General features: G+C 42.6%; 1 protein-coding gene across 1 annotated transcript in view; it reads right to left on the bottom strand.

Annotated features, from left to right (window-relative positions):
- mad1l1 (mitotic arrest deficient 1 like 1) overlaps positions 1–23,819 on the bottom strand; it is a 113,478-nt gene that overhangs the window by 67,729 nt on the left and 21,930 nt on the right. The window contains exons 10-13 of the mRNA XM_080759128.1: positions 18,475–18,561; positions 15,727–15,871; positions 5,023–5,163; positions 3,071–3,127 (exon numbers count right to left, since the gene is read on the bottom strand). Coding sequence (XP_080615254.1) covers positions 3,071–3,127; positions 5,023–5,163; positions 15,727–15,871; positions 18,475–18,561 — 430 coding nt within the window. The remainder of the gene's footprint in view (positions 1–3,070; positions 3,128–5,022; positions 5,164–15,726; positions 15,872–18,474; positions 18,562–23,819) is intronic.

Genomic DNA, 23,819 nt, shown 5'->3' with positions numbered 1-23,819 from the left:
GGAAACCTCGTATGAATCTGATCTCAGGTCAGAATGGGTTAATGAATGTACAGTATGTGCAGGATGTACCGCATTCAAATGTGAGCGACTTCATTTATTTGATTGATGTGGTTTTTTTTTAAACACAAATCTTCTCTTCTGGGGGTCCCTGCAGTCACAAAACATTTTCATATGGGGGTCCACGGTCAAATACATATCATCGTGGGGGTCTTTTTGCACGAAATGGTTTAACCCATTCTGAACGGGAACCCATTTTGATGTTAGCATCATGTTATGCTTTAGCTATTTAAAAATAGCAGATCTACAAGCTCATAGCGCGCCACCGAGTGGCGCGCTACGAGCTTGTAGGTCTGCTATTTTAGAAAAATCGAAGAACGACTGACATTTTTAGAATCTGATCTCAGGTCAGAATGGGTTCATCAGACCAGTGTGTGTCCAGTGGAAACCTCGTATGAATCTGATCTCAGGTCAGAATGGGTTAAGAAGCAGAGACGCGTCTCACATTGCAGAGAGAAATCCACATGATCATATCGCTTCCATTTCAGCCCTGAATCTGATCATCTTCTCCTTCTTCCTCCTCCTCATCAGACAGACGGACAAACAGATCAATTCTGTCATGTCCCTCATCAATCTCTATCCAACCAGCCCTGCTGTTCTGTTCCCTTCTCCTCTAACCCATTCTGACCGGGAACCCATTTTGGTGTCGGCATCATGTTATGCTTTAGCTATTTAAAAATAGCAGATCTACAAGCTCATAGCGCGCCACCGAGTGGCGCGCTACGAGCTTGTAGGTCTGCTATTTTTGAAAAATCGAAAAATCTGATCTCAGGTCAGAATGGGTTAATCAGACCAGTGTGTGTCCAGTGGAAACCTCGTATGAATCTGATCTCAGGTCAGAATGGGTTAATGTATCCACGAAAACATAGGGCAAAAAGCCTCCGAGGATAAAACCAGAATTGCTAAACCGAATGCTTTATTGAAAAGGAAAGTCCTCACATGAAAGCATCAATAGTGTTATACTGAAGCTCTTACATCTATTAATAATAAGTGGGATAATTGACATCGAGCTGTGGTCATCGTTGAGAAATAACCCCCTGTGGGGTGATAGATGAGGGGTGAGAAGATATCTCAACAATGAGATCATTAACCCATTCTGACCTGAGATCAGATTCATACGAGGTTTCCACTGGACACACACTGGTCTGATGAACCCATTCTGACCTGAGATCAGATTCTAAAAATGTCAGTCGTTCTTCGAATCTTTCAAAAATAGCAGACCTACAAGCTCGTATCGCGCCACTCGGTGGCGCGATATGAGCTTGTAGATCTGCTATTTTTCAATAGGTAAAGCATAACATGATGCTAACACCAAAATGGGTGCCCGGTCAGAATGGGTTAATAATTGATCAACAATAATACCTTGCATATTGTCCAGTATTATAGGTTTCCTCAAATGGAAGTATCATTACGGTAGTTTGTAACGCAGTGTCATTGTAGATTGGTTGTTTTATTGTCATTTTTCTAAAATAATTTGAAATCCATTTAATTTTCTCCTATAATGACATGACCAAAATATGGGACAACAGTGATCAGTTGCCTGTACAAATGGACCTATTAGCGTTCATTTGGTTACATTTTGTACACTTGAGTATACCGAGTAAATTTAGCATTTTACAGTATGTCTCTGTTGGGTGGAAAACGTTATGTCCAAAAGTGTTACTTTTCAGGATTCAAAATTGCAACAGTAGCAGATCCATAAGCTCAAAACTTGAGCTTGAAGATCTGCTACTTTTGACGCTTTTGTGTGACGATGTATTCTGTTCAATTTGTGCGCTCATTCGCTAAGAAGAAAATCACACCCGTGTGAAGTGAGTGGTGCAACCCCATGTGGGGGTCCGCGGAAAGTTCCAGAAACACAGGAACGAGGCCCGGCGAGCCACCCGTGTCCGAAACGGTGGAGAAATGACAGTGACTGTACCATCACTGTACTGTAACACCACAAATCACAAAGTGTGTGTGTGTGTGTGTGTGTGTGTGTGTGTGTTAGGCTGCGCAGCAGTCAGTGACAGCTGTGACACTTGGTTGTGAAAACCAACCGAACGCTATTTTCGTGATCGGACGGACAGACCCAGCCAGCTGCAGGGACCCCCCCCCCCCCCCCCGGCACCCACATAGCTGTCTATAGGAGTGGTTGCATCACTCAAAAACACTCGTGTGAAGTGAGGGGCGCTCTTATCATCATACATACATCACATTCCGGCCAATCACAATAGGCATCCTCACTTTTCTGTCCTCACATTTTGACGCTAACACAAACATTAAATGCAAACATTAAATTGACAATGAATGGAGAATGTACGTAATATGTGTCGGCATGTCTGTCAGTATGTCGGTGGAAAGTAACCCTTGGCCCATAAGGGAATACCATTCTTGGTGTCGTAACTAAGGTATGTTTCAAGGTTGGTATAAAGTCAACAATTGATTAGAGCGCCCCTCACTTCACACGGGTGTGATTTTTATCCTCAAATCCGTGGTACACACAAACACAGAAAGCTGGCTATGGGGTACACAGTACATTGCTCAGCCAATCAAATCGCTATGGGGTACAGACGAACACACAAAGCTGGGCATAGGAGGCGAGTTTAACGCCCCTCAAAAAAATACACAAAAAGTTTAAAATAATATGAAGATAAGAGGTTTCTGCCCGACAGCAACGATGTCATAGTGTCTGCTCATCGTCAGCGCGTCTCGGTCTTAAGACAGGAGAGGTAATTATACTGCTCCATCCAGACAGGTTGGATTCCGAGAGTCAATTCTCATCGGCGCGGCCTGGGTTGACGTCTCCCCGGCAACAACGGACACGCTGTGCTGGCTGCTGGGAGAGGGCGAGAGGCCACGCGCAGAGAGAGAACGAGAAAGAGAGAGAGTGTGTGTGTCTCAGAGATCAAGGGTAGGTTCCTGATTAGCTATAAATGTGCAGAGCTTTAGGTGGAGCACATAACACCCAGTACTGTAGCTCAGAGGCATGAGACTGTTTGTGCGTGCGTGCATGCATGCGTGTTTTACTAACAGTTTGGAGTTGCAGTTTGAGGGATCCTGTCTCTTCCTGTGCTTTGGTTAACTGGGCCTGTGGAAGGAGAGAGAGAGAGAGGGAGAGAGATTGATTACATTTTTCTACCCACTATATATCATATCATTGCAAAATGTTATACAGCCGTTTACTGCTTAGTAAAGCAGGCCTATTATTCTAGTATCATTTCAAACGTGCTGTGGCAATGTTAACATACGTTTTCCTGTGCCAGTAAAGCCTCTTTGAATTGAGCTATAGGGCATAGCAGTGGGGGCCATTTTGTGGTGCTACAGATAGAAAACCCACTATTAAATTGAGGCACCACAACATGGCATTTCCAGTTGCACCAGACTGTGCGTTTTAACAGCGGGCGACAGCCAGGAAAGAAATCCGGAAGTGCATTATTTGTCAACGGGACGCGGCAACTACTGGCGATAGCAGGCGAACAGGCGGTGGCCGAAAAGTGGACAGAGGAACGTCGCCTGAAAATAATTGGGCGACAACGTCAGGCAATAGCGGGCGATTAGGCGATAGCCAATGAAATTCTTGTTTTGCTCGCCGTTGTTCTCCCGCTGTTAAAAGGCACAGTTAGAGCCACAGGTCTGTGACGTTACGTTCTACCAAACTACTAGATGAAATGACGGTCGAGCTTCTACTGGGCACGTATCTGGTTCCTCATGTCAGAACACATCCAATATGAAACCTCCTTATGTCCAAAACTGTTACTTTTCTAGATTGAAATTCAAAACCAGCTAAATCTGAAGACCTACAACCTCACAACGCTTTCAGAGCTTGTGGATCAGCTACTTGTGATGCTTGTGTGACGCTATAGTAGGGCTGTGAATCTTTGGTTGTACCACGGTTCGATTCCGATTCTTCGGGTCACGATTCGATTAAAATTTGATTATTTCAATTCAACTCGATTATCGATTCAAACTTGATTTTGTCCGATTCAAAAGCAATATGTTCACCCCGTTCAAAACGATTCTCTATTCAAAACTATTATTTTACCCCATTCTGACCGGGAACCCGTTTTGGTGTTGGCATCATGTTATGCTTTAGCTATTGAAAAATAGCAGATCTACAAGCTCATAGCGCGCCACCGAGTGGCGCGCTACGAGCTTGTAGGTCTGCAATTTTTGAAAAATCGAAGAACGACTGACATTTTTAGAATCTGATCTCAGGTCAGAATGGGTTAATCAGACCAGTGTGTGTCCAGTGGAAACCTCGTATGAATCTGATCTCAGGTCAGAATGGGTTAACTTCTGACGGAGTCTTTCTCACTCAGTTATCAGAACAATACATTAAAGTCAAAACGTCTGTAAAATAAATGCAATTGGTAGGGTTAGGCTAGCTGGTAGTAAAAATGCACACATTCACGGTATGCAGAAACCCATAATGCATTGCACAGGTACTGTTGAACTCACTAACTTCTGTTAAGGCTCATACATAGTCTGGATTTACGGCGGTGGGGTGACCACCGAACTACAACATGACGTCACGAGCCGCGGTGAAGAGCAAACCACCGCCACCGCTCCAGCCCTTCTCTCTGTTTTTACTCACCACCGCTCAACGTTATTTCAGTTCCGGTGGTCAGCTCACCACCGGAGCGGTGGTCACCTTACCACCGAAAATCCAGACTATGAATAGGCCTTTAGTGTACAGAGACTACAGACACACTCACACTAAAGAGGGGGGTCTGTCAACGAGGGTCAGCTGGACAGTGACAGACACACACCACAGCTGTGCTGAACTGAAGTGACTGACGTCACTTGAATATGGACTTAAGACATGATGTTTACTGTGATTATTAACCTTACATTTCATATCACAAACACCCCAAAGGAATATATATATCACCCAGCTCTACAGCATGGTGTGAGACAGACATGCTGTATACATGTGTGTGTGTGTGTGTGTGTGTGTGTGTGTGTGTGTGTGTGTGTGTGTACCTCCATCTCGGTGTGGTGGCTCTGGGTCTTGTGCAGTGTCTCCTCTGCCTCGCGGAGTCTCTTGTTGAGCTGTGGTGAGTATTCATTGGGGGACAGCTCACTGTCGTAGGACTCTAGGATGGACCGCATTCCATCACGCTCCTGACACACACACACACACACACACACACACACACACACACACACACACACACACACACACACACACACACACTTTGTAATGTTTTTTTTGTAATGTGTTCTAAAACCGAAAAAATGATTGCTGATCTACAAGCATGTGGATATAGTGTAGATAGTGTGCTTGTGGATCAGCTATTTTTCTCCCCTAAATCTGGCCACATTTTTTTTCTTGTGAGGACTAGGAAAATTGTCCTCAAAAAGTCTCCATTTCTAATATTCTACTATACTTGTGAGGACCTCACAAGTAATAGTAATGCGCACACACACACACACACACGCACACACAAACACACGATTGAATGCATACATACAGTCATACATTCATTCATTCATATAATTGTACCAAACCAAATCAGTGAGACATGTTGACACATTTCACTAAAAGCCAAACGGTGGAACCGAATGTCTTTCCGTTCATCAGACATGTGATTGATAGCAGCGTTTATGTGTGTGTGTGTTTGTGGCGGTGTGTCTGTGTGTCAACAGAAACACATCAAGGTCTCTCTCTAATGTTCTCCCTCTAATGTGCCTTATCACATTGTACACCATCAGTAAACGTGCCAGACAATGCATACTATGTGAATTAAGCATGAAGCATTGTGGGAAGGCGGGGCGGAGGGGGGGGTATCTCATCTAGGGAATGAGTCAAGCAAAAAAAAAAAGAAAAGCAGGGGAGGGGGTCTCGTATTCATTCCGGTTCCCCTTCCCTGTTGCAAACAATCACATCGAATGGCGACCCAGTCCCCAGTAAACAAACTGGAGAGCTGATGTAATTAAATCACAAGTCATGACAGACAAAATGTGTTTACAAATTAAGCATTACGTTGTTCTCATCTCCACCATCAGGCCTTCTGACCCACACACACACACACACACACACACACACACACACACACACACACACACGGTGTCTCCATGTGTATTCCGCAGTGGTGCGGCTCGATTTAAATTCATGTATTGTATTTTTTTTTAAATGGCCGTGTGTGTCAAGGTTTCTGTTAGCCGGCTCACTGACCGATAAACCGTTTAATTGGCAGTTCATTATAAACACCACCGGACGGCCGCCCTGGCCAACTGGAAAATGCAGTTATTAGACTTTTGTATCATTTAAAGCCTAGTATTATTTGGATAAGGTAACAACATTGCAATACAGTTAACAACCATTAAAAGATAATCATTGAAAGTTTGCATCATGACTTAACGTAAGTGTGGTTTAATTCCCGACAGCCTGGTGCTAGTGTGCGCTGCAGTTATATCTGATGGATCAGACTATTTGCTACCGCACATTGAAGATATCAGTTAATCATATGTCTGATAGATCAGACTATTTGCTATTTGACACATTGAAGATATCAGTCAATCAGTATGTCTGATATTTGCAATGTGCAGCACCGCCATGTGGCGAAGCACAAATCAAGCTTTACACCTAGATATAGTGGGGCATCTGTAGCCTGGTTAATAAACCAGACTAATATGGCACGGACCGCGGGATATTAGTCTGGGGAGGCTCAGCTTGGGTTTCATTTCCAGGGCGGCGGGTTGAAACATTTTCTCTTTGACGCAATTGGTCAGAGCTGCTGTCAGTCAAAGGTCTCAAGCATTGAAAGTCACTGTACCAAAGCCCGCCCATATTGCATACCGTGTCCCGATTGGCCGCCCCATTTCTCTGGTGTAGGAAATGGGCGTACAATTGAGCCTCTCCAGACCGTAATCCGCCGGCAGGCAATTTTCTTTTTGCCAACGGCTGATTCGGTCTGGTTTATTAACCAGGCTAGGGCATCTGAGCAAGAGAGGAAACAACATATTGACCTCTGAACTGTATGAGACTTGGCAGGTCCTTTGTGCTCATATTCACCTCTGAACTGTATGAGACTTGGCAGGTCCTTTGTGCTCATATTCACCTCTGAACTGTATGAGACTTGGCAGGTCCTTTGTGCTAGTGGCCCTGAGGATTTACAATGACACCCACAATAGAGGCTATGCACGTGACATCAAACTCGGAAGTTATGCAGGAATGCTTACAGAGTGGCAAAAAACAACTTTCTGGCCTTGACAGCCCATGCATCAAAACAGAAAAGTCCTGTCTGATTGCATTAAACAACGTTAAACAATGCTAAACTCACTTTGCATGTTGCTTTGCCACTCGATTTGACACTCGATGTGCCATTCACTTTAAGCATGCGCATACCCTCTATGGCGAGGGGCCATTGTGCCAGATCAACCGGTCACTGAGATGTACTTCAAAATGTTACAGATTTTTTTCCAGACCTCCAGTTCTAGGCAACACAACTCGAAGATATATTAATGACATAGTAAAATGTTCAAAATGAGTGGTATTCCCCTTTAAGTTATACTTTGTTGCACAACAGTGTCATACAGATAGCTGATTGTGTATTCGGTATGTTATTTGGAGAAAACCGAGTCGTGTTGTATCACCCATAACTTTGATAACGTTTTGTCAAACAACAGCTAAATTCATATGCTATCGTGACTTAAGTCACGATAGCATATTATTTTAGCTCAACTTTGCAGCAAACACATTCATATCATAGGAATATGCAAAGGAAAATCTGTCTTGATACAAATATGGTAGCGTCTAGAGGCCGGGGCCATGTCAGGTTTACTTCCCCTATCTGCTTTACGTAGGTGGCTGCCTCTTCAGGAGGATCTGTAGTCTTGCGTGGCCAGACTGTTGCCACTTGCCTCTCGCAATTTTCAAATGCTTCCGTCGTACAGTCTGGAGAACGGAAGCTCTTTCCATGAGTAAGTGATAAAGAGGATGCGACGCATCCACTGCAGCGGCCAAAACAAGTCCTACTCCAAGCAAAACAACGTGTCGATTGTTCTTCTACGACTGGTTTAGTTGGCGTTATCTCTTCTTCCACTGCTTTTGTCAGGGTCAGTTCTTATTTTAAAGAGTTGTGTCGGTGTTAATTCCATGATACATTATTGTGTTAAACTATCCTCGTCAAGATTCAAGATTCAATCATTTATTTGCCATGTCAACAAGTTGACAGGAATGTGTCTTGGTTCATACTCAACATATACAGACAACCATAGATTATACACAACAAAACACATGAATCTCCCTCTCGTATGACTCTATGCTTCTCTCTCGTTTGTGTTCCCCCCCCCCAGTGGTCACTGAACTAAATATTGGACCCAATCGTCACAAGCCACACAATCTTGCCAGCATTCTGACACCAACATGGCTGGAGAGAAATCAGGAAGAAAATCTTATAATAAATCTACCATTGACCTTTTCTGTCCCAGCAATGCACTCTCGTGAGATCTAGAACCAGTAAATATAGGATGTTTGGGAGATCTGCTAGATCAATGACTATTTTGTGTACCATTTTGCACCCAGTGGTGACAATCGAGATGGCGGATCGTCCTACAGAAGTATGTGCCGTTTTGAAATTAAAAGGTTTGATAACCTTAACTGTATGGGTCAAGGGTCATGGCCTGTGACAGCTGGCAATCTCAAAGACATCAGACTCCCGCAGAGAGATATTAACATAATTTCCCATAAAGAACCAAGAAGAACAAGTCGAAGCAGAAACAAAGTTATTGAATAAACAGGGCAGGGCACTTGAACACGTAATGTAATTATTTGACAATTCAGATCTCATCCCCCCGGGGCTCACATCCACTTACTGTTGTTTGTCATTATGTTTTGGGCCCATCTTGAACCTTTGAGTGTTTGTGATTGTTCTGTTGAGTGGTTGGCTGTTGTTTAATGAATGTCAATTATTTTTAAGATTCTACTTTTGCTTGCACTGAATATGTAAACTGGAAAGACATGTCTCATTACTTTGAATGAATGTGCTCAAGTCCTCAGTTGCTACTTGCTGGGATATTGTGTGTGTGTGTGTGTGTGTGTGTGTGTGTGTGAGCATGTGCGCGAGAGTGTGTGCATATTTGTTTATTTATGTATAGGTATGACCCATGAACACTTACTGTAGTTTGTATTGTTATTTATAAATTATCTTTCTTCTTTTCAGCCTTGTTCAATGTCAATAATTTCCCTCTCCTATACATACATAATGTGATGCAATAAAGACTCTTGAATGCTGACTGGAGAAAAGTTGAGGCCTCAGAGAGAGAGAGCCAGAGCGAGAGCGAGAGAGAAAAAGATATGTGCACACAGCACCGACACGGCACAAATGGACCCTGAATATACCCGCTAACAGCCCATATTTCCTCCGTTCAATCCGGAGCGAGGGTGAGTCAGCATTTCCTCCCCCACCCCTGTGCTATATGTGTGCGCGCCTGCTTGAGCTAATAAAGTCAGAGCTCTGTGGAACAGTGCCAGGGGAAGATCCAGTTAATTTGTGCTGCTTTGCGAACACAAAGCCAGTGTTCCGTTCTTCTCATCCCCAAACTGAGGTCCCGGTGGAGGCCCAAGGTGGTGTAGGGTCAGCTCTGGTCCAAAACAAGTTTCAATGAGAGGATTAGAGAGGGACTAGGTATAGACTCATGAGCACAGTCTCGCGATCGAGAAAGGCCGTCATAGGCAGACCTGTATCCCGAGAGAAGACAGACTATATGCACCCACTGCACACTAAACGAAGTGGAAACCGAGCTACACTTCCTAACCATCTGTCCATTGTACCAAGACATCAGAGACACATACTGTCTGTCCATTGTACCAAGACATCAGAGACACATACTTCCCACAGATCACAACCAACACACGGAGATTTTGAAAACATGACCAATGACAAAAAACTCCCATATCTGCTGGGCGAAATACAACAATGTGCAAACACAGCAGCAAGATTTGTGCGTTGCTGTGATAGGAGAAGGATATCAAATGGAACACAACCACCCTAAAGACTAATCATTGTGTATATTCCTGCACTATACCTGCATCGAGTGATCTTGGTACACAGAAGTTGATCTATTGAAGATTCTGACATTCAAAGTACATACTTTTTGTTTTGATTGTATTGCTGTATTGTTCTTTCTGCTTTGGCAATGTAAACGTATGTTTTCTCATGCCAATAAATCCCTTTGAATTGAATTGAATTGAATTGAATTGAATTGAATTGAATTGAATTGAATTGAGAGAGAGAGAGAGAGAGAGAGAGAGAGAGAGAGGGAGGAGGATTATGCCAATCTCCTCCTGCTGAAGGCAAGCAAGGTGATGTGTGACTTCAATAAATATCACCATTATAAAAAAAGAAAATCTGAAATAATTGATTATCAATATTATCGATATCGATTCAGGAGACTCCTGCAATTAATCAAAAAAAGCAATTAATCGGCGGCATCCTTAATGCGTGTGCGTGCATGCGTACAGTACGTGTATAAAGCCACTTCTCTATCATTGAAGTTACAGTAATATTGGTTTCGATATATTATATTTTCGGTTAATTGTCAAAGCTCGTCGGGAGGTTGATATGAACAAACTACAAACGATGCTGTTTTAACCCATTCTGACCTGAGATCAGATTCATACGAGGTTTCCACTGGACACACACTGGTCTGATTAACCCATTCTGACCTGAGATCAGATTCTATAAAAATGTCAGTCGTTCTTCGATTTAAAAAAAATAGCAGACCTACAAGCTCGTAGCGCGCCACTCGGTGGCGCGCTATGAGCTTGTAGATCTGCTGTTTTTCAATAGCTAAAGCATAACATGATGCCAACACCAAAACGGGTTCCCGTTCAGAATGGGTTAACAACCTTTGCTGAGGATCCCCTGAACCCCCAACTTTGAGAACCAACGCATTAGAAAAATGTTACTGGGTGTGATTTTACCTGAACACTGTGTTGAAATCATAGTAGCAATTTGTATTAGCTCAGAGGCTAGAATTAGAAAACAACATGATTAGATGAAGAGCAACTTAATCAGCGTGAATGAAGTGTCAGCCTCTGTCACTGTTCATTAGAGCATCAACCTAGAAGCTGTCTGAACTCCTCCTTCAATGAATGAATGGAGTTCAGTTTTTCGAAAAAGCTTGTGTTTGAGCCTCAGGTCTTAAAGGCGCAGTGAAACGGAAATGGTGAACAACATGAAAATGGTGTTTCCACATGAAACACCGGTCTGAAGTTTCTGAACCAATCAGAGTGTCGCATCCCTTCAGGCGATGGGACGGTAGCTAGGGACGGTAGCTATGCTATCCGCGACACGCATGGTGTGTGTTTGTTTACAAATCAGATTGTCGGCCAGCTGGATCAGTTTACTGTTATGTGGCTTATTTCTACCCTATAATCAGATACATATTTTAGCGTGATGATTAAGTTGAAACCGAGTAATACACTGTCTGGATGTTATCTTGAATGGAAATAAAAACGGAGTAATCTGTAATCAGAAGCAGCTGTGTTGCATGGATGCGCAGACATGGGGAATTAAACGGGTGAGCTTTATTTTTATTGGCTTTTATCGATGTGTATCTCTACACGTCATCACGCAGCACGTTTTCGTTTTAATAAATAAATAATACAATCGTTTTTATGGACCTTTGATATAAAAACACACAGAAATGAGAATTTTCCCATTTTTTTGGCATCCATTGTTAGGTATGCCCATATGATGACCACGGATATGGTCTAAAAGTGTGAAAAACGTCTTTTTCATTTCACTGCGCCTTTAACTCATTGCTTGCGAATGACAAGATTCTCATCACGATGTGTTTTTAGTGGTTTAGGGCAGAGGGCGCTATACGTGAATGATCCCAGGATCAACGGAGAAGTGTACACCCAGAAATCATGTGATCACAAAAAGATTTGGCTGGTGTAGGATAATGCTAAAATATTCATAAAAATCCACTTTTTGATGGTTTTGGACGTAAACAAGCCACATTCAACAGCCCGTAACTATGGAATGGATTATCGCGGTGGCAGTTTTTACCAGACTCTAAAAGACTTTACTACATCTTTCAAAACGGTATGACCTACAAAAGCAATGCGGCTGCCGTGTGTGTGTGTGTGTGTGTGTGTGTGTGTGTGTGTGTGTGTGTGTGTACATGTGCATGCGCTTGTGTGACCCTTTGGACATTTACAGTCTATTAAAAGTGTAATGAAATTCACACAATTTATCTAAATAAAAATCTGTGACTTCCTCACTGATAAGTGATAACAGCTCTAATTTTAAATACATCAGAGAGAGAGCGAGAGCGAGAGCGAGAGCGAGAGAGAGAGAGACACATGAGAAACCGAATAAAGGGCAGGGAAGATAAATCTGTCATTACCCTTTTCATCATTTTCTGTTACGTTTGAGTAAAAGGGAAAAATTGCTTTTGGTCAACTCTATCTAACGTTCTTAGACAAAATGCCACTATGCCTCTATTAGGAGTGTGTGTGTGTGTGTGTGTGTGTGTGTGTGTGTGAGTGTGTGTGTGCCTGCGTTAGTTCGTGTCCAATAATGGACACAATGTGTGTGTGTGTGTGTGTGTGTGTGTGTGTGTGTGTGATGTGTGTGCGCGCACACACAGCAGTGCCCTCTAAGAAAGAGAGATGACATTGACATAATTGATTGCCATTTCAAATCCCAGGACCTTATAATCCATCCAATTGTGGGACCAATGAGAATGTTAATTCCAACCAATTTGTATGGGTCACGACTCACTCGAGTGCAAATCCCATTTTCTTTTCCTATATTTAAAAATGTAGATTTTTTTTATCACACCTCCATATATGGTCACGCCGCGTGACATCACGTCTTGTGACACATCACACCGCCATATATTATATGGCCATCTCCATATATGAAGATCACGACACTGAGCTCATCTAACCCTGGATAACCATACATGGAGAAGACTGGATCACTGGATTCAAACTCTTTGGGGCTGTGCCGCCTGCCCCAAAGTTATTAGTGCAGCTGCCACGCCCGGCAGCTGGCGAAAAAACGGGCCCGAAATGTAAGGGACCAGCCCTACCTGGGCCTTCATCAACCCCTGTACACTCAAGAAACTGCCCCCGCTGTCACCCTTAGATCTCCAAATATGGAGCTGACCTGTTCCGACATTCCATATGTTAATCTGACCTCATCAAACCCTGTACACTCAAGACATGCTCCATATAAGGCCAATACAGAACGCTCAGAAAGCCAACGCTCGCCCAATAGTCACCCAGGAGGATGTGTGCACGCTTCTCTCCCTCAGCGCGTCTTACTGGTACAGTACGTTGGTTTGTTTACTGTTGAGTAAGAATGTTGCACAACGCCCGGGGTCTGAAACCATTTTGTGTATTAAACGCCCGGGCCATTATTTGCAGTTTCTAATTGGAACTGGAACCAAATAATGGCTCAGTGCAGGTCGGTGCATTTTTAAACATGGTTCCTTTTAACCCATTCTGACCTGAGATCAGATTCATACGAGGTTTCCACTGGACACACACTGGTCTGATTAACCCATTCTGACCTGAGATCAGAGTCTAAAAATGTCAGTCGTTCTTCGATTTTTCAAAAATAGCAGACCTACAAGCTCGTAGCGCGCCACTCGGTGGCGTGCTATGAGCTTGTAGATCTGCTATTTTTCAATAGCTAAAGCATAACATGATGCTGACACCAAAACGGGTTCCCGTTCAGAATGGGTTAAACACCAAAATCAATTTTGGGTATTACGATTTTGGGTATTACGGTAGTTTTAGTCGACAAAAACAACACTGCTTTAGAGTTGATGTAGTATGTTTCTAAGGCTTCTACTGGTACTACCGAGTGAAGACCTGCCCTCGCTGGCAGCCAATAGCAGTTGCTTCCATCGCAAGGGATTTAAAAATGCAATAAATGACATCAATGTCACCTCTCTGAGCTGATAGAGGGCACTGCTGTGCAGATCTACAAGATAATGTAAAAAACATTGATTTGCTACAGTATCTTCACTGTGAATCTTAATTTGAGGCAAATTATGTGTTGGAATAATGGTGATGTTGATTGTTAAATCACATCACATGGCCCCAGACCTAGTCCCAAAACCAGTGCTAAGGGGCCATTGCAACAGTGGACCTGTGTGTGTGTGTGTGTGTGAGAGAGAGAGTGTGAGTGTGAGAGAGTGTGTGAGTGTGAGTGTGAGAGAGAGAGAGAGAGAGAGAGAGAGAGAGAGAGAGACTGCAGAACCCTGGCAGTCAGCAAAGCGGCCTGCTCGCCTGCCCCTTTGTGATGAATGAAGGTGGGTGAATGGAATTGATGAGCGTTCAGCAACGCCGGTCCGTTCAGCGATGCCGCTGCGGCTCCAAGCTTTAGTCAAACAATGCGCCGGCGCTTTGAATGACGGACAAATATTACTCACATCCCTGAACGCTGAGCATCCATCACGTGGCGTGCACACACGTGCGGAAAAACTGCCCGTCAGCGTCAAGCAACGGGATCTGCCAAGAGAATCTCTGGGCCAAGCACTCCACTACCCCTCTCCCCCCCTCCACAAGCCTGGATAATGTGCTTTTAGCCCGTCTTATAGATCTATGATGATGTGTGTGTGTGTGTGTGTGTGTGTGTGTGTGTGTGTGTGTGTGTGTGTGTGTGTGTGTGTGTGTGTGTGTGTGTGTGTGTGTGTGTCACTCAGGTCCCTCATTGCATGCGCCACACCACAGAACAGATCACTGAGTACAGTGTATCAGTGATCACACATCTTGAACGGCTGTTATGCATACATACAAAGGAATGTATATACAGTAGTAGCACGCCATGCTAGAATAGTGGAACTCATAGCGAGGACAGCGAGAATGTACAAACATTCCTGTGTCATTCCATCCATGTTCCAACTCTGCTATAACCCAGATAGATACCTTTACAACTCTGACAGCTAATGCACCAGATATTGTTGTGGTTGATAAAGAGTCCAGAAAAAAACATAATTTGACCAGGGTCTATCCATCCATCCATCTTATGACGACATCCCTGATGTCATCAATATGACGTCTGAGTGCTGATGTCATAGACTGACCATCAAGTATTGACAATAATAGGTACTGCAAAGTACTCTGACAACAAATACAACAGGTTACTACTGATACTCTCACAATGGGGCAGGGAACAGGGAAGGGGCATGTGTTCACAACAGGCTTGCTTTCCAACAAGCATCGTTCCCAGCGGGCATCAACCTAGTTAGGCCGTGGCTATTTTGGGGTCCTTGGCATGGAAACATTTGGAACCCCCTGAGCTAAATGGCCGCTGTTTCTTTGGTAGTGTGTTGTTCACAAACCGGTTGGAAAGCTCAGGGCAGCGAGGGGACTGATTAGAGCCTGAAACTGTCTATAACTGGGGTTAAGGTTCAAGATAAAGTCGAGGGTCATGTAGCGAATGCAGTCAAAGGAAATCTTACAAAATATACATTGTTGAGTGTGTGCGTGTATTACTATACTTGTGAGGGCCAAATTTCACCACAAGCATAGTAGAATTAGAGAAATGGACATTTACAAAAGAGAAATTGTAGTTTTATGGTTAAAAGATATGTTTAGACAATTAGGAAAAGATTCCGGTTGGCGTTAGGTTTAGGGATTAAAGATGGAGTTACACTTAGTTATGCGCTGGTGTCATGCACCGAACAACGTTGTGTGTGCCTGCTGTGTCCTACCTTGGTGAGCAGCAGAGTTCTCTTCTGCAGTCGACGCACCATCGCGTCCTGCGACTCTCTCTTGTTCTGCTCCTCCAGGGCCTTGGCCCGCTGCTGCGACAGCTCCCCCTGCAGGTCCGCCTGGCTGCGCTCCACAGCCCGCACACTGAGGGGCCGCGCACGCACGCACACACACACACACACACACACACACACACACACACACACACACACACACACACACACACACACACACACACACACACACACACACACACACACACACACACACACACACACACACACACACACACACACACACACACACACACACACACACACACACGAGAAGTGGTAGAGTTTTAGAGTCTGGGTAGAGTATATCACGTTTTGGTGGCAGTTGGATCATATGATGATGGGTTAGAAACACGGCTGAATCTAAACTCGGCAACAAAAGTTTGGAAACTTAACATTGGTACATTATTTATCCACTTTAATAGTACCAATTGGCATTGTATTGTTATCATTTTAATCGTTGATTAGTAACCTTTACAACGAGGTATAGATTGCAAGGATTGGGCGTTGGTGGAATGAGCAACACAGCTAAACGCATGGGAGAGAGCGCCTCCAAAACATTTGTCAAAATGGCAAATAATAAAAAACACATAATGGCTATTTTTACACATTATTAATTTTACACTCGGTAGGTAGCATGTGGAAGATCCATACACAGCCACAACACTTGGTATGAGGCAGTATCTGTCACAGCCAAGACAGAACATGTCATCATTGAAGGCAATCTAAATCCAGTGAGATACTGTATCAGATACTGAGCCAGATTCTGGAGCCAGCCAATCTTCATGGGACCGCCATGGAGAACGCCATCCTCCAGGATAACAACGCTCGCCCCCACAGAGCCAGCATCATCACAGAGTGTCTCCAGAATTTAGAAGTGAAGAAGAGGATGCCGTGAGTCCAGACCTCAACCCAATTGAACACTTTGCGGGATCTGCTTCAGCGTGCTATACGTGCTATAGTGAACAGAACCACGGTGGATGAATTGCAACAAAACCTGGTTGAGGAATGGAATGGGCTGCCATCCCACAGCAACATGTGGCTATAGGTTGGTGACCAGCATGAGGAGGAGGTGCCAAGCGCTGCGGCTGCGTTTGGATCTTCCCCCCGTTACCATGTTCCATAACACTGAGTGGAGAATTATGTGTTGTTCTTTCCATATTGCTGTGAGAATGCGATCATCCAATCCACTAAGCAACTCAAAGCAAGGGTTTGCTGTGTGGCTCATTCCAGGAATGCCCGATCCTTACAATCTAGACCTCGTTGCAAAGTTGAGTAGTCAACAATTAAAATTATATAAAATACAATACCATTTGGTATTATTAAAGTGGAGAAGAAATGGACCAAAGTTAAGTTTCCAAACTTTAGTATTTTCTTAGTGATAATTATATATCGTTTAATATGAGCATTTCTATATCAAATAATCAATGTACAACTTGACCGTTATTTTACACTTTGAGGCACAACGGTGTCATGCTATAATGTTAACATTAACCCATTCTGACCTGAGATCAGATTCATACGAGGTTTCCACTGGACACACACTGGTCTGATGAACCCATTCTGACCTGAGATCAGATTCTAAAAATGTCAGTCGTTCCTTCGATTTTTCAAAAATAGCAGACCTACAAGCTCGTAGCGCGCCACTCGGTGGCGCGCTATGAGCTTGTAGATCTGCTGTTTTTCAATAGCTAAAGCATAACATGATGCTAACAGCAAAATGGGTTCCCGTTCAGAATGGGTTAATTGTATCTAGCTCCAGCAAGATGGACCCCCGAGCATTGCAAAAGACAGAGGTGTGTCTGTGCTTTCAGCGGGGGAAAAACGATGTCACCGCGATCTGTTAAAGTACTAAGTTTAGTACGGTCAAAATGTCCCCACTGTTCGTTGGATTGACATGCGGCATGTCAGTCGCAGTCAATTAAGTTTAGGCCTAAAAAAACATTGTAATCATTGTAGTCCATGGAGCTCAACGCCAAAAAACACAATTAAATTGTTAATCGGAAGTGTCAACTTAAATTTGTAATCTTGACAGCCCTACCGCCAACCACACACACGTCTCACATGTTTCTTAATGAGCTCAGTACACTCGTCAGCAGGAAGAAGAGAAGCTTGTTAGCTAATGAAGCAGCAGTCTTCTTGTCCACGCTGAACTGCAGTGTGAACATGCTCAAAATGCACGTGCACACGCATGACCGCAGACACACAATATTCTCTCTCTCTGTGTGTGTGTGTGTGTGTGTGTGTGTGTGTGTGTGTGTGTGTGTGTGTGTGTGTGTGTGTGTGGTCCCGTCCACTAAAATGACTTCCAGTTTGCCGTCTAGCGCTTGCCTGATCCCATGTGGATGCAGCACAACAGATGTTCTGAGGACCATTTTACTGGTCATAAGATTTACAATTTTAAAATGATTCAGTTTGAGATTAGGAGGTTAGGATATTTACAGGTTAGTTTTAGGGATTTAGAATTATGCCTGATTTATATCAAATTGCGTGCTGGTGTAATGCACCGGAAAATAGCCGACCTACAAGCTCACAACGTATTGTACTGTGTAGACGTGCTATTTTCCGGCCTTACGGGAAAAAAATGCAATGAATGCTGTATACGTACTAAAATGTTGATGTCCTCACAATATAGAAGTGTGTGTGTGTGTGTGTGTGTGTGTGTGTGTGTGTGTATGTGTGTGTCAGTCATACCTGCTGGTAAGCGTGTAGTTCTGCTCTTTCAGAGCGATTTCTCTCTGTTGGATCTGAATCACCTCCCTGGAAAGATCCTCTGGTTTCCTACAGACACACACAACACAACACAATACATTTAGCGCACAGCCAAACACTAATGCAGTCAAAATGTACTGTCCATAAAAGGTTGTCAATACTGGAATGAGCTCCATCCCACACTAAGGGATATCCCCACTTTCACAGCTTTTAAAGGACAATTGAAACAATGGTTAAAAAATAACCAGTCTTGTGATCATGTATGACGCTTAGTCCAAAATAGCGTAAACCTACCCTAATAATAGTTTAATATTTTCTATTTTTTTTATTCTTACTACAGTAGTTGTATTACGTTTGAAATGTACTAGGTATTAGTATTCTATGTCCTGTATGTCAGTCCTGTTTGCATTGTTTGATGTTTGATGTCTGGGGAATGCAGATGGAAATTAGCATGTTTTGCTAAATCTGGTATATTTACACTGCATTTTTAATGTAATGTTCATCAATATACACTGTCACTGTCCCGACTAAATAAACAAATAAACCAAGCAAATAAAACCAACCATTTATCTTGTGTGAGGAACAGGAAAATTGTCCTCAAAATGTCTAATTTCTCAAATACTAACTATATACTTTAGGGGCACAGCACTCACAAGAGCAATAATACAAAGACAAACACACGAAGGCACGCACGGCAGAACACATGCAGAAGTTAAACAAATGAAATAAAACAGAATGCAATCAATAGTGCTTTGAGAGACGGAGCAGAGAGGGAAGGAAAAGGAGAAGACAACAGTGTGTTCTCATTGGTTAGGCAGTCAGAGGGAGGGGTCTGGGGAATAAGACCACAGGAGAGAGGCGAGGGGAAGTGAGGAGACCAACGTTGGTGGGATAATCACTGCTCACAGCTCTGACTCACACACCTCCCTCCATGGGGAGGGACACACACACACACACACACAAACACACACACACACACACACACACACACACTGCTGCTCGAGTCCTTATAATACCAAGAAAAAGTGAAGCATGTCGCTCGAGTTGTTAAATCCTTACACTGGCTCTCTGTGTGTCAAAGAATTGATTTAAAAATACTACTTGTTGGTCTATAAAGCTTTGAATGGTTTAGGGCCAAAATACATGTCTGATCGTTTGCGATGTCATGAACCATCCAGTGCGGTGAAGGAGAGGGTTAGGAGACACAAAATATAATGGAACAAACAACCAATTAGTGAGGCACACACACACACACACACACACACACAAAAGTATAGTAAACTCTGGACAGACAAATCACATTGATTTTCCTTCAGTTTAGTGAGACACTCAACAAGAGTATCAAAGCCAAAAACATCCCGTGGGTGACGTGACATGGTGTCCCTGGCTGTCCTCAGTGTCACTCATGTATAAATAAAACATATATTTGTCAAAAACCTTCTGAATATTGTGCAGGACATTATGCTCCATGTGAACATACTCAAGATTAAAACATTTCATTCCTCATTTCTTCAGAATTTTCAACCAAACACAGCAAAAATCATATGGTGCGACTGTCCCGGCCTTGTTTCTCAAAGTAGGAACTTAAATAAAACTAAGGAAAAAAATGCTAAAATTATTTTAAAAATTCCATAAATATAATATAGATGTCTATTTGTGAGCCTAATCTTTTCAAAGTCCAAGCATAATGTTTTCAGTCATTTCTGATCAAAAAGATTTTGTCCCCCAAACCAAAATCATATTGTGTGACACCATTTTGGGACATTTCAACAGGCAATTGTTTGGACACCCATTGGGATAGAGAGGTACTTCTTCAGTAAGGCTGTTCAGCACTTGCATTACAATAGCATGACAGGTGTCTGTGGTGAATTATCATTTTAACCTTTTCATGAAATACGATCTTGTTGGAACGCTGACCAATGCGACTCTTCCAAGTGTCTGTGGGTGTGACACCTTTTTCATTAAAAAAGCTAAAGGTATTAGATTTTTTGGTCATAATTACATGTAAATCTATGTTGCTTTGTTATAGCTAGCATGTTGTTAGCATGCTAATGTGTAGCTAGTAGCCTCAATGTTATGTTAAGTGCAGAAAACGTAATATGGTGTGACACTTTATCATAATGGTGTGACTGTTTTCCTGTCACGCCATATGAGTTTTTTGTCACACCATATGGTACAAACTGTATTTTCCTACAGATATAACAATAAATAACAAAGTCCCATGCTTCTTTTGTCCATTTAAACATTTGTTTTAAACATTTTCACCTAAAATCTGCAACTATCCACAATAAATTGTGTTTAATTTCGTTTTATTCAGTCATTGCCATGTTATTCAATGTTAAAGCAATTTTCCTGTTGCTGTTTTTCCTGAGTAATTGTTAAATCAATCTGTAAAGTTCAGTACTCACTAATAAGTAGGTTAAAACACAGTTTGCTTTGAAAAATGAAGATATGATCATACGGTGTGACACTAAATCATTTGGTGTGACGTTCCAAATAGTGACAAAAATCATACCTTTATTAATGATGAAACCATTAATGTTCATGGATTACATAGCAAATAGTCTAAGGAAGAGTCACAAATATTTGTGTAATTTTAGAGAAAGTTTTGTCACAATGAATACAAAATATATTGAAAGACCGATAACATGGGCCTCACATTGAGTGTTGATTACGGAAATAATATACAGATTTAATACATTTTCACAAAACTATAGTGGATTACAGGTTAGTTATGATAAAGGACTTTGATAAAGTGAGCAACTTAAGAAAGGTGTACTCCATTTTCATTTTATAAACAATTATTGTCATGTCACACCATATGACGATTTTAGGCACAAGTACAACAAAATGCTGAATAAACTCTGATTCCAATAAAATATCTAAAAACAAAATATGTTTCCATAAAGATGAGAGTGAGTAGAACAAAAGTAAATCATTTTTATTCCTGTTATTTAAAGGTTTTTAAAAAACACTTTTTTTGGGGTGTCACGTCACTGACCCACGTACACAGTGTTCATTTGTGGTTGTACTAAGCCATCCGTCTCTCCACTGTCTTCAGGGGTGTTGGGAGTAGCAAACAAACTGTTTTAACCCATTCTGAACGGGAACCCATTTTGGTGTCAGCATCATGTTATGCTTTAGCTATTGAAAAACAGCAGATCTACAAGCTCATAGCGCGCCACCGAGTGGCGCGCTACGAGCTTGTAGGTCTGCTATTTTTTGAAAAATCGAAGAACGACTGACATTTTTAGAATCTGATCTCAGGTCAGAATGGGTTAATCAGACCCAGTGTGTGTCCTAGTGGAAACCTCGTATGAATCTGATCTCAGGTCAGAATGGGTTAAGAGATATTTCCATTTAATTTCTATCAAACGCCTTTATTCTTTTCTTTTTTTCCATGTGTCAACCACAACGGCGTGACGAGACAGGTTGAGGATCCATCTAATGGAAACGTCTTTGTGCCAGGTATAACATTCAGGCTTATTTGCAGTGGTGCAAAGTAACCCGAGTACATTTACTCACGTACTGTACTGTACAGTACAGTACAGAGCAGATTCTACAAAAGCCTTCTAAATGAGTAGTTCTCAACCCATTCTGACCGGGCACCCATTTTGGTGTTAGCATCATGTTGTGCTTTAGCTATTGAAAAATAGCAGATCTACAAGCTAATATCGCGCCACCGAGTGGCGCGCTACGAGCTTGTAGGTCTGCTATTTTTTAAAAATCGAAGGAACGACTGACATTTTTAGAATCTGATCTCAGGTCAGAATGGGTTAATCAGACCATTGTGTGTCCAGTGGGAAACCTCGTATGAATCTGATCTCAGGTCAGAATGGGTTAAGAGATATTTCCATTTAGTTTCTATCAAACGCCTTTCTTCTTTTCTTTTTTTTCCATGTGTCAACCACAACTGCGTGACGAGACAGGTTGAGGATCCAAAGTGCATCTAATGGAAACTTCTCTGTGCCATGAGGTAACATTCAGCCTTATTCGCAGTGGTGCGAAGTAACCCGAGTACATTTACTCACGTACTGTACTGTACTGTACTGTACTGTACAGAGCAGATTCTACAAAAGCCTTCTAAATGAGTAGTTCTCAAAAGGACCTCCAACATGATACAGTATGCTATGTACAGTATGTGGCCGCGTACGTACGCCCATCTGAAAATGTTTTGTGCTGCAGGGGGACCTACACCCAGAAGAGAAGATCTGTGTTCAAATCATTATAAATTATTCCTAATGTTTAACCCATTCTGACCTGAGATCAGATTCATACGAGGTTTCCACCTGGACACACACTGGTCTGATTAACCCATTCTGACCTGAGATCAGATTCTAAAAATGTCAGTCGCTCTTCGATTTTTCAAAAATAGCAGACCTACAAGCTCGTAGCGCGCCACCGAGTGGCGCGCTACGAGCTTGTAGATCTGCTATTTTTCAATAGCTAAAGCATAATATGATGCTGACACCAAAACGGGTTCCCGGTCAGAATGGGTTAAAACACTAAAAGATATATATAATAAATAATAAAATCTAAAATGGCACCGATGCCTTTTCCAGTTTTCATGGGTTATGTAAACTTTTAAAGGTATTTTTACTTAACATTTCCTTACACTTTACACTTATTATACTTTTTACACCTTCAAATTACACATTTTCAATTACTTACTTTGGCTATTCAAAACCAGGCGAAATGCTTTAACTTTGGTACTGCAAGTATATTTTGAAGGCCAATACTTTGGTACTTTTATTCAATAAATAAAGTAACAGAGCATGGCTAAGTTTAACTTGTTAAATTTTTATCCCCCGATTTTGTAACCCAGTTTTCTTTTTTCACCCAGTGCCAATTATCTAATGTAATCCTGGGCGCTACACTTCCTCTGCCAACCTGGGGGGGGCAGCGGACTGACCTCATGCCTCCTTCTATGCATGAGGAGTCCAAGCTGCTTCTTTTCACCTGACAGAGGGGAATTTCCCCGGCCGGACGTAGCGCGTGGAAGGGACACGTTATTCCGACCAGTTCCTTTCCCCTCTATCAGGCGCCCCGGCTGGCCAGGGGGAGGTAGTTTTAGAGACCAGGATTACTGCATGTTTTTGTGAGGGTACCTACCCTAGGGGACACGGGGAGAACATGCAAACTCCACACAGAAAGGCCCTTTCGCCGACCCGCGCCTCGGGTATGGGCACTGATGACGCGGAGGAGCATGGCTAAGTTTACTCGAATAACTTCCACCCACCACTGCACAATAACTACTTTCAAAAGTTATATGAAATTCTCCTCGGTTTAAAAAAAAATTACAGCATGAATGTCAGCCAAGCTGCTGT

Source organism: Protomyctophum bolini, assembly GCF_963924005.1.
Source record: "Protomyctophum bolini genome assembly, chromosome: 3".
In the NCBI taxonomy this organism is placed as follows: domain Eukaryota; kingdom Metazoa; phylum Chordata; class Actinopteri; order Myctophiformes; family Myctophidae; genus Protomyctophum; species Protomyctophum bolini.
The sequence above is the reverse complement of the archived record's forward strand: the minus strand, read 5'-3'. Positions and strand labels throughout refer to the sequence as shown.